This window comes from Pseudopodoces humilis, chromosome 1 (assembly GCF_049639895.1).
Source record: "Pseudopodoces humilis isolate 2021_Gansu_Grassland_sample_001 chromosome 1, ASM4963989v1, whole genome shotgun sequence".
NCBI classification, from domain to species: domain Eukaryota; kingdom Metazoa; phylum Chordata; class Aves; order Passeriformes; family Paridae; genus Pseudopodoces; species Pseudopodoces humilis.
The window spans coordinates 129,153,572-129,165,767 of record NC_142200.1 but is presented as its reverse complement, the minus strand read 5'-3'; the positions used below and the strand labels follow the sequence as shown (position 1 = coordinate 129,165,767).

The following is a 12,196-nucleotide window of genomic DNA, read 5'->3' as shown; positions in this document are numbered from 1 at the left end:
TATAACATGATTTTTTCTGTAGTGAAACGGCAAAGTCTGAGAACTTTAACTAAAATATATGGCTTGCTTCAAATATGAAACAACACATAATGCAGACATTTTTCATTCCCTATGATAGATGGTGTTTTCTTTATACATAAATGGTATACATTCCTTTTTGATTAAAGGTTGAGAACATGGTTTTGTAAACACAGGAATGCACATTACCTGTACCTATTAACATATTACTTCAGACTTTTCCATGAAGAGTAGTGGAGGAGGAAAGCAAAATTCTTTAAAATGTCATATTGTAGGTTTAGTTTACTTTGGCAGTAATATGGGTGTGGCATTTTGTTGCTAGGACACCTGACTGACTTTTTTTTTTAAACTTGTTCCTGGTCAGTAATACTGTGCAAATAATATTTTCTTTTGTATTTTTTTTTTGTGTGTGTTTGTTTGGGCATATGCCATTTTTGCTGGAAAATCCAAGCAGGGAAAGAATATATACTAAAGGAACCACGTTCAAAAGATCAGCAAAGCTGAGATCTAAGTTAATTCAGAGTAATTTTGAATTTTGCATTTAGTAAAACAGCATGATTCCAAAAGCAGAATAAGGAATCCATTCACCTTGCAGTTGGTACAAGTTCCGGGGAAGCCTTTCTTCCTTTGTGTGTAGGCTTGTGCCATCCAATGCACCATCACAAACGGAACCCACCTCAGGGGGAACCGAAAGAAAAAGCACAATAGGACCACGTGATACAAATTGCTATTAGCTTTTCAAGGCACACATTAAGTAGACTATTAAATTATCTCAGAATATTGCTTTGTATTTGCTGAGGTATAGAAATTGTATGAGCATTTAATTGCCACGTGCCATATTCCCCATTGTGCTTTTAACATACTTCTTCCAGCCCGTCTGGCACGACGAGTGCATGGTAATTTTGACGGGGAGGGGGGGCTACACATCCTTTGTTATCATCCTTACACAGTCTGCGGCACACGCTCGGGAAGCTCATTGTATTGCCAAGCCTTAGATCGAGCTGTAGGACCCCTGCAATTGTGTGAGCCGCGCGCAGGTGCAGGACAACACCTGGAAAATCAGAACTGTCAGAATTAACCTTCTAGCCCAGAGACACGGGATTGGCGGGGCAGCAGAACTCGGGCGCTGCTAGTTCAGAGACAGCCCCGAGTCGCAGCCCAGCGAGCGCCGGTTGCCTCGGCGGTGCCGTTCCTTTGTGGGCAGCGGGAACCCCCCGCCTCTGCCCGCAGGGCGCGGGGGTGTGGACGGGGTGTGGAGGGGGGTGTGCCCACTGGTCTTGTCCGCGCCCGCTGTCGCCGGCGCCGCCGCTCCCCTGCAGGGGTCAAACCCGCTCCTGCGGGGCCGGTTCTGGCGGGACTCGGCGGCAGCCGGGCGGGCGGGGGTCGCCGGTGGACAGAGGCGCCAGGAGGGGGCGGAGCCCGGGGAGGAGGGGCCGGCGGCGGCGGGAGGAGGTGCGGGCGGCCACACGTCACTTTCCCCGGCCGCGTGTTTACGTGGAGCTGAAGATGGCGGCGCCGGTGGCTCCGCCGCGGCAGCTGTCGTCGCTGTGAGGCGGGACGGCACCGGACCGGACCGGACAGCGAGCGTGACCGCCCGAAGGAGAGGGTGCGGGGCGAGCTCCTCCTCCTGCTGCCGGTAACACCCTGCTCTCCCGCACAGACGCCATGGAGGACGAGGAGCGGTTGAAGAAGCTGGAGGCTGGGAAAGCCAAGGTAGGAGGAGGAGGCGGTGGCGTGGCGAGGGAACAGCGAGGTGAGGGCGGGGGTGGTTGTCAGCGGGGCCGGGCCGAGCCGCGCGGTGCGGCGGCAGTGGAGCGGGGCTGCGGCAGGGGCTTGGCGCGGGGCCCCGCCGCGAACAAAGCCGCCGGCGGAGGAGGCGCTTTGTGCCGCCCGCCCCGCGCTCCCCCGCCCGCCGCGGGGCCGGGCTGCGCTCCCGGGCGGGCGGTGGGTGCCGGTGCCCGGCGACACCGGCCCCCGACACCTGGCACGCCACAGGTGCCCGTCACGGGGCCGCACGGTGACAGCCCGGACAGCGGCCGCTGCGGCGCCGGGCGGAGGAATAGCCAAGGAGGAAGAGGAGAAGGAACGTTAACCTCATTACCCTTCGCAGCCGAGGCGCGAATCCCGTTTGCCTCGTAAGCCTGGGAAACCCTGTGAACCTTTAAGGAAGTTTATGAAACCGCCAGCTGTTCCTCGGTGTGGAGCTAATGCCGTGAGAGAGCCTTAGGAGGCAGAGGATTAGCGGTGCCTCCAGTGGTACGGCGTGGTGCCTGTGCCGTGAGTCACCCGCGGGACCCCGCCGTGTGCGCCGGCACCGCCGGTGCTCGCAGAGCTGCGCGCAGCCGTCACCGCCACGGGGCTGTCAGGCGGCTCATACGCTGCTCTGCGGACTAACCCAAGGGTTAATCGGGGAGCTTATCATTTTACTCTGAGCATGGCTCAGTACGCACCGGCTGCACAGCATTTCGCCTTCTGGGCAGCAGACCAGACTACACTTCAGGAGGACCTGTTTTTAACTTCAAAGAAAGCTTTGGTGTGGTCAATGAGATAAGCTAATTAATGGCATTCTAGATAAAATTAGTGTTTTGGCGTTAGGTATCATCTATTTCCTTCCTGTAGTCATAGCTAAATGATAAGAGTTCAGAAGTTAGTCATTCATGCTAAAGATATGCATGTAACTTGGCAGGAGCCAAGTATCATAGTACAGGCAAAACAAAGACAAGCGGAAGATGAAACTATAAAACATCATTGTCTTATTTATGCGGACTATGGAAAAAATATTGTTCATCAGCGAAGTATTGAATAGGTTTTATGCTGTATTAGTAAAACACTCTTAACTTAGTGTATTTCTGTTTGGGTTCAAAATGTCTGTTGGGAGAAGCTCCTAGATGGAGTTGTATGCTTATATAGAAAAACCTGTTCCTTAAATACTTAGGGCAAGAGTGGTGTTTACAAAACATTTTGTAGTGCACTGGGCACTGGAAAAAATTAGATCCTAGTGGCAGTACATTCTGTCACAGATTGCTTAATTCTTTTGCAGAAAATTGGAAAGTAGTTCACAGAGCAAATGGAGTAGATTTGCCAGTATTATAAATCACAATGAAGAATTTAGATTTTTCTGCCCTTGTTAGCCTGGGATTAACACAGAAAATTAATGACAATTACTGAAAATTGAACCAAAAACCAGGACTCTAGCAGAAATTCAGTGGCTTCCCTCAAACTTTGAGAAAAGACATGTACACTTTACTAATTTAGTCTGTATTTTAAGAGTACTGCATAACTTTCACTATTGTTCTAGTCTTTTCTGTCTAAAACCTAATGCTGTCCATTTAAGTATTTGCCTGAAGACTTTAGTATTCCATGCTTTTAAACATCCCTTGTGATTTAAGTCATTGTCACTCTTTAAAGTTACACATGGTTTATGTGAAAAGGGGCTATAAAAGTAGTGTGAGTTTGTCAGATTTTTTATTTGTGCCCTCTGTTGCATTTACCCCTTTTTTACATGTGAATGTAAAAATGTGTTTTGTAGCAGAGATTAAGTCACAATCTTTCAGCGACAGATGTCACTGATAAAAGCAGAAAAGAAGAAATTGTGTTAGTAGAGAATGGAAGCGAGAGTTGCTCCTGCAGGTACTTTTCTCTTTGTCAAACACTTTCACAGTAGTGTAATCAGAGCATATCCTAAAATTGCTTGGCTCCAATGGGTATTTTCTGCAAATCACAGCAACAAGCATCCAGAAAACTTTTGAGCTTTATCACTTGAAAGTTATTCAAATAAAACAGCTGAGAAAATGTATTTATGTTGTTACTGTGCCAAAAAGTACAGGTATTGCTATACTGCTCACGCCTTAAAACATCCACCTGAAGTTAGAAACTTTAAATAAGATGTTGCATAAACTGCAGGATGAAGGTAGGTAATTGATAGTCTGGTAAATGCCATCTAATAGATGCCATGAAGGTGGTTGGTACATAAGAGTGGAGTTATTCACAATTGAGACCTGGATTCTTGTTTGGTTTGACTTGTTTTTTTTCTTTTAAAGTAGGCACTGCTAAATCTCAGTGTCTGCATATGAAACCATATGAACCTTGTTGTAAAGCAACTATTTGTTTTTTTTCTGATATCAAGTAGGCAAATGTAGCGTATGGTTTATCTACAATGGAACTTTTTCTTGATGTCTTCTAAGACGCTATCCCCCCACATACATCTTTTACAGAGAAGTGTGTTAAAAGTGGATTTTCTGCAAATTAATTTTCTTCTGAGTCCTCCTTTATTGTTACTGGAAATGAGAAGCTGCATTGCGAATCTTACCTTGAATGAATGGCGCTAAGTGTACTCAAGCCTGGCAGAATAGGTCTCAGTGTGAACACACAGCCTTTGCCAGTACATAATTTGAAAATTGGAATAAAAAGTCTTGATGCAGGCTCACCAATATTCATATGTACCTGCTGATTTTCGGAGACTACACTAAGTCTGCATTATGAAGCAGTTTGCACCATATGTTGTTGTTCTGTCTGTTACAAGCCTGCAAAGGCAAGGGAGGCACAGAGTTAAACCCAGTAAATTACATACTCCTTTTTCCAGACCTGTAGTCATTCATTTTCTTTTGCCGTGAGGTAAATCTGCTGAATATTAACTCAGTCTCTGTAAATGTCTGTCTCCTTTCCATTGAAATGATCTCTCAGTTCCTCCATAGAACTCCCCTCTCCCCCAAATGGTCCATTTCTTCATCTTACCTTGTGATGTCATAATGAAGAAGCAAGAAGAGTGTTTTTCAGAAAGGCCAGTTAAGGAAAACAGGGTTGACTGTGACATAAAGTGGAAGGGAGATGATGTGTGCCAGCAGCAGAAATATAGATGCATGCTATTAGGTTGATCAGTGCCCTAAAACACAATGACATTAGAAATCCATCAGATGTGTTTTGTGTCTTGCTGAGGAGCTTACTGGAATATTGTTGATGGCCTGAGATAGTGAATATGTATCTGGTCTTAAAAAAATACTACAGAGGATGGTGGTTCAAGATCTTGATATGATATGCTACGTGTGGATTCCCCTGTGCATCAGTTTGCTTGGAAAGCTCATCTTACATTGAAGAGGGTACCATTTATGGTAGTTGGGTTGAGTATTTTAATTTCATGTATTTATTTAGTGGCTTAGTATCTGGCTTTTCTTATTCAGATGTGGCACTGTCTTGATCAACTTTCAGAACTACAGAGCTAGTTTGCTAGCTTCAGAATAAAAACACCAGTGACTGGATTCCCTTGTCAGAAAGTGGCTGAGGGTATTTTAGTAAAGCTTCTGAAATTTATGAAAATATTTTAATTTCTAGGCACACAGACACATATGAAAGGGCACAGCTATTGTAACTGGCAAAACTGAGATGAAACAAATTTTATGGAATGATCCATTTTACAAGACTGAAATTTAATTAGCAAAGTATTTAAACAAATGTTTAAATTTGTAGTGAGCAAAGGGCACGCCTTAGCGGTATGCTTGTTTTTCCATAGGAGGGGTGAACAAGAGAAATATACTAATATACTTCGTAAATTTCTTTTGGGTTGGCGTAGGATTTCAGGTCTAATGCTAGAAATACATACTTTAGTGTTTTGTTTTTCAGAGCTTTTATGAATGTTTGAAATATATTGTTGAAGTGTTCTAAGAAACTATGTAACTATTGGAGAACCTGAAGAAATTAATGAGTTGATTTAGTTTAAACACTTGAGAACAGAGTAAGGGCTGTTGCTGCTTTTGATCTATACCAGAAAATCACTGAACAGATGGAACAGTGATGTCGGTTGGGGAAGCTCTAATGGCTCTCAGTGGACATTACAAGTATTACAGGTTGTATAACTAATTTAACAAGTTATCTTCACAAGTTGAATAGTCAAAAGAAATAATTGTATATTTTGTCATCTGGTCATGCATGCAAATATTTCAGATGGATGAAGATTAAAATTATATGTATTATTAAAATAGCATTGTCTAAGAGTCTGGGAATGTTTGCTGTTTGCATTGTTATGTCTTTCTTTTTTGATGGGAGAAAAAGATTTTCCTCACTCATCTCTAGCCTCTTTGGACTGAGGTGTTTTGGAAGTCTCAAGGAAAGGTGTTGATACATTGGGGCTTTTTTAAAATAAAACAGTCAAGCAAACATGGAATAATTATGTGACTCAGTGATTAAAGCTCTAATTTAAATCCCCCAGAAGACCTCAAAGTATAGATTCTGTGTAAAACACAGTCCTTTTAAACTCCCTGTAATTTACCTGAAGAGGAAAAAAAGCAGTATCTCAGTGGTTATTAAAGAGCTTTTCATCACTGAAGTCACAGATCACAGAATATTCTGGGTTGAAAGGGACCTACAATGATTGTCAACAAGTTCAACTCTTCAGTGACTTCAGACAGTTTCTTACAGGGATTGTTACAGGGATTGAACCCACAGCCTTGGTGCCATCAGCACCATGCTCTAACCAAGTGAGCTAACTTAAGGGTCATTGTCATGGCAGTGGTGCACTGTCTATATCTGACAATGCTGGTGCGTATGAATGGACAAGAGAGGAAGCAACTTGATCTTTTAAGAGTTTTCTGGAAGTTTTCTGTGGAAAAGCTTTGGCTTGAGAGTACAGTGAAACTGTGAAAAAGTACTATAATGAACAGTTTATCTGAAGGAACCCTTCTTCTTGCACATGAAGATCCTCAGAAATCTATATCAAATCTGTATCTAGTTCATAGGCATTCTTTTATTGTATTGCAAAGCTGTTTCTTTTTCTAGGCTCTTCTGAACTTGTGGGGTTTGACTTTTCATTTACAGGCTTCAATCTACTCCCTCCTTTGCATCTCCGTCAATTTTAAATGCAAATAATAGAAGGTATGTGGAATTGCATGTGTATATTTTGAACATGAATATGCTTATATTATGAACATGATTATGAACATGAGTAAGCTTAAAAGCTTACTTTGTATTGTAGAGAAAATCACAGATATAAGGACTGAACATTGTGCTGCAGAGAATACATGTGGTTTTAAAACTTTTGAGTAAAAGAAGATAGGACAGAAATTGAGTAGAGGTGAGAAAGAAACAAAGTGTGAGGTGTTCAGCTTGTTGTGCATGCATTTATTTTTGTTCAAAGCAGTGGATATCTATGTTGTATTGTAGAAAAAAGATTTTATATACATTTGAGATGTAAATATATTCTGTCTAGACAAGTGGTTGCTACTGGGGTGGTGATAAGCTTGGATGAGAGATCAAATGGAAATCTGTGAGACCATTTTCAAGACACACTGTATGCCTAATAGCAGAAAAATTGGTGCGACTTATTTTATTTTTCTTTTGACGATAATAGGACTACCAGCTCGTTACAATTTACTCGAGGTTCCTTTTTTCCCTTTGAAAAAATAAAAAAAATTCTTTTTTTTTCTCATGTGTTCAAATTTTTTGTGGACTCTATTGGGTACTTGCTAAAAAAAAAAGGTACTTGAATTGAAATCTGGATTTCAACTCTCTTTTAAATTAAAACTACTAGAAGTCTTCCCGTTTCTGAGTGTGGGTTTTTTTCATATTGCTGTTTTGATCTCCATTTCCCTCTTTCCAGAGATCTGTTCTTGCTTTTCATACAGGGCTTGATTATTGGTTGTAGATGTTACTGTCAATGTGCTCTTTTGTTCAAGTCTTTAAAGTAGCTCTATTCTTTCCAATAGTGGTGCAAGGTAGAATGAGCTGTAATTTATACTTGTTTTCTTCTGTGAATGCAGAGAAATATCACTTCAAAGTGACCTTTGCTCTTTTGTTAGTTTAGAGAGAATTGTTCTTTAATCCAAAATGCTGTGAGTTTCACAAAAATAAAGAAGTCAACAGTTGGTAGCACTGCGAAAACAAGAAACGGCATTGTAAAAATGCAATTTAAAATGTTTTCTTGTTCCTTGTGTAGGGAGAAGGAATTACAGAAAAGAAAGCACAAAGTTGCTCTTTGCTTACTTTCAATACTTTCTTCATTTTAGCACTAGTCCCTCCCTCATTTCTGCAGTCTTCTTTCCAACTACTTATTTTCTTAGTATGCATGTTGCAATAGCAAAACAGATGACTGCAACATTCATTTCCCTGTTATAACTAGAATCTAGAAAAGTTCATTTGTTGGTGCTTATTTGGAAATAAGTTTGATCACCACCACAAATTCATTCTAAAGGATTTTCAGTAAAGTGTATCTGATACTCCAAGGAAATTGGACTTTCTGGCATATGTAGGTGTTACCAGAAAAGCCTGTATTTTTTTTCCTGATAGGAAATAACTAACTGGGTGCTTTTAAATATTGATGTACAAAGGTATTAACTGTAGAATAATATATGGTTACTTTAGCATCTTAGAGTGTGGAATAGTGAAAAATTGGATGAAAATGAGGACAAAAGAAAGTAAGGTTGCTGAAGCAGGTCCAACTTTGTTGAGCTACTGTATATTGCAACATAAGATTTTATACCAGTAACACAATTGTTGGGAATTCTAATTTAGGGTCTGAAAGCTCTGTCTTAAATATCTGCCCCACAGAGAGAGATTTCAAGGTATTTCTATGTATTTGTTTCAAAATAATTTTGTTACTGATACAAGCTAGCATGTCACTTTGAATTTGGAATGATAAATGTACCACAGTTCAACAAAACACAGCTGATAATTGCTATCTTTCAACTGCTATGCTGAAACATAAATAAATAGTGCCTGAAATTTATGTTGAGATGCTTGTCTGTTGATTGCAAAGAGTTGGCACACCATATTGTCTTGATGGTTCTGGTGTTCCTTTTTATTGAAGGAAACCTTAATCTTTGTTTTCCCGTGATTTCTTGAGAATATTTTATAACTACCTTTCCTACAACCAGTGGAGAAAAGACCAAACAATTAATAAAATGTTCAGATTTCTCAGAATTCTTCGTTTCTTGGAAGTATGGAATGAGTTCTGCTACTTCTCTCCTCTTCTAAAATGGAACCCCGAAGTTTCCAGATGGAACAAATTCAGCAGTTATCATCTGGGCAAAGAAATGTGAGATTCTAGATACCAAACCCTAAGTTGTACGTAGTGAGGGAGTGAGCAAATCCCAGTTGTAACAAGTTGTAGCATCATGGCAAAACAAAGAAGAGGTTGTTTATTGGACTATGTGTCTAAATCTCAAAACATGAAGAAATTTGAAAATTCTTGCCAATGTGAGATAATGACAAAGAGAATATATACCATTTTTGCGATTTTTTTTTTAGAGGAAAGTCTAGATTTGATGAAAACTACTGCTGTGGCAGAATTACAGCATAACTCTAAAACTACGATAGCAAGCAAGACCCAAGAAGATTGGTGGAGCTGAAGAGATGGAGTAGATGGGATTCTGGGACTGAACATGTTTCTGTGTAAATATTGATAAAATAGGTGTCCAGAGAATAAGCAGACTAAGTTGCATAACAGTTTATTCAAATCTGAGTTCAGTGGTAGGCTGTGATTTGATAGAAGAGGTTATCCCTTAATCCTGGCTTTGTTTGCTGACCTTTTTACTTGTCATTAAATACTTCTCTGTGAAGAAACCTCCAGTATCCAGCCACAAAACAAGCGGAAAATATTTAAGTATTTCTAAGTCCATTTAGATTGTCTAAGGGAGGTAACCAGTTTAACATAAAACCCATATATTTGCATATACATTTATTCAAATAAGTATTGCAAATTTGTATTTTCAATTAAAAGGCATATAGGAGAAATGTCTTACTATAACAGGTAATGCTCAATAACAATGATAAGAAAACCTTGTCTTGGTCTCTTCAGTTGTATGCAGTATTAGCTAGCCTAATTTGCTGCGTTAAGAGAAATAACGGATGTCCTGATATAAGATTCCTTAAAGATGGATATGTTAGATTTTCTTGATTGTTTGGAATATATTCCAGGAATTAAATTGAGCTTTCTTTAAAAAGAAGCAAGAAACAACAACAACCAAAAAACCCCAAACAAAAAAATACCCAAGACTCCACAGACAAGTGCAATTTTGTGAGCAATATCAATGTCTTTGTGAGCTTGCTTTTCTCATGATTCAGCAGCATGTAAAAAGTGATAAAAGCCTGTCAAAATAGTACAAGCTTGTCAAGCCTTGCACACTGAGCATGAAATTCTTGCAGTTGGTTCTTCCCTTATGTCTGCTCTGCTCCTCACAGAGGTGTCTCTCTCTCACAAGTTGCAGTTTGTGGGCTTTATTCTCACTCTGTCCATTCAGTGCCAGACATTCTACATGGTGGGAATTAATGTAAAAGTGATATAAACAAGGTGGGAAAATAGTGAAGAACAAGTGACTTTGACTTGTTCTAAAATATTTGCAATTTACTAAAAAAGAAAATAATTAAAACCAAGAACATTTATTAAAATGAAAATGTAAATTTTGTTCAGTTTCTATACGGAGTTGAAGCCCAGGGGTGGGCACAATGCATATGAATAATCACTTAAAGGTGCACAGAAATTCTCCAGAATTTTTTCTTTTGAAAACTCAAAGCAGTGTTCCTGAGAAGATTGCATTGACAACTGGATGGAAGTCATCACATCACTTGGGTTTATTAACAAGGAATGGCTGTCAGCTTGCTTAGCATGAACTGAATTTAAACAATTGATCTGAATCTGGAAAGCTGATTGTCTTGTTGCCAAAGATGTAACCTCTCAGATTCTGTGACAGTTGGTACTTGTCAAGTTGAAAAAATTTATGGTCTTGTGTTGGTTATTAATCAAGTCTTATTTTGACATAGTATGTTTATTCTAAAGATGCCTCTTTCTTTCAGACTTCTTGGTTAATGAGAAATCAGATGCAAACGCAACTCTTGAGATCCTGCTGTGCCTTTACATGTTCTCTCTTCCTGTTGGGTTTTATTTCTCTCAATTTTTGATCTTTAAGTATCTCTGTTGTAGCTACATTTTTACTAAAGAGGACACTGTGGAGAGGAAAAAAATATATGTATTCTACATAAATGCAATTAAATTGTTTCCTCTTAGGATGAAAAAGTAACATGAATTAGGGTAATGTAAACAGTACATAGAGACTTAATTTAAGTCAATAGTTTATGCTTTTTCTAACATCCAAAAATACTTATGTCAGCCTTTCTCAGACAATATCTAATAAACCCTTCTTCCTCATTTAGTATAATGACTAAATGTTACAATGCAGGAGGAAGGAAAAATATGCATTGTTGGGCAGTGCAGGAGTTCTGCTAATCAGGAATAACTGCAGCCACTTTCTTGAAGCATCAGCACAAATGACAAATGCTTTTGTGATTCAGTTTTCTTGCATTAGCTACCTAGAGAAGTCTGGACAAAGCCTCTTCAGATACAGATTCTGTTCATGAAATTCATTGTCTATTGCAGTATCATTGAATCTTTAAAGCCCTGAGCACTAGAAATGGTTGGTTTTTTAAAGCTAACTGATCAGAATTTGCAGCTGACTATTTGCAGTGTGTTGTGGAAGGAGGAACTATGGGAATATTGATTAGGATTCCACAGGATGTAGTAGTTGCCTGACTACAATTTTCTGTAGATGTGTCAGGATTTTTTGTTGTAGGATTCTTATCAATATTCATGATTTTTGAGAAACAGTTGATTATTCCCAGCCTTGGCCCCCTGGAAGCCACATTGATGTTCAATAATACGCTGTAACCATGCCTGCAGTTATCCTGCAGTTATCAGTAAGACTCTGCATATACTCATTAGGGAGTCTCAAAAGACTGGCAAAGACTGTTCTTTAAAAGAAACAGACTTCTCTGAATGAATTGACAACATTAAGGTCTTTGGGGATCTGCACAGCTGTTAGTAGGAGACCCCCTTTAGGTAACTAGGGCTGAGCTAACAGAATGTGCTAAAAGTTCTGAAGATTTTTGACACTGTGTGACATCATCTTATAAGCAAACTAAAGACTTGGTTAAGGTACAGTCATCATTTCATGTTACAAATGAATAGAAAATTTGACTTGACATTATTTGTTTTAATGGCTTACTCTCAAAGTAGGTGGTCATTCAGTCTTCCACAAAGCCTGTGTCACTCAGTATTTACATTATTAGCAGTGGAAAGAATGTGTGGTTATATGTAGACTGTACTAAACTGAAGTGGGTGGCAAACATGGTGAAGAGGATTAGACTTCAAAATAATCTGGTGCAAAAGGACATGGAAGCAACACTCAAAGCTTTTTTT

General features: G+C 39.9%; 1 protein-coding gene across 6 annotated transcripts in view; it reads left to right on the top strand.

Annotated features, from left to right (window-relative positions):
- Window positions 1-1,507: 1,507 nt before the first annotated feature.
- Window positions 1,508-12,196, top strand: part of AKAP9 (A-kinase anchoring protein 9) — a 105,738-nt gene continuing 95,049 nt past the window's right edge. For all 6 annotated transcript variants that reach the window (XM_014248498.2, XM_014248497.2, XM_014248496.2 and 3 more), the window contains exon 1: window positions 1,508-1,731. In XM_014248498.2, coding sequence (XP_014103973.2) covers window positions 1,684-1,731 — 48 coding nt within the window. In that variant the 5' untranslated portion in view covers window positions 1,508-1,683. The remainder of the gene's footprint in view (window positions 1,732-12,196) is intronic.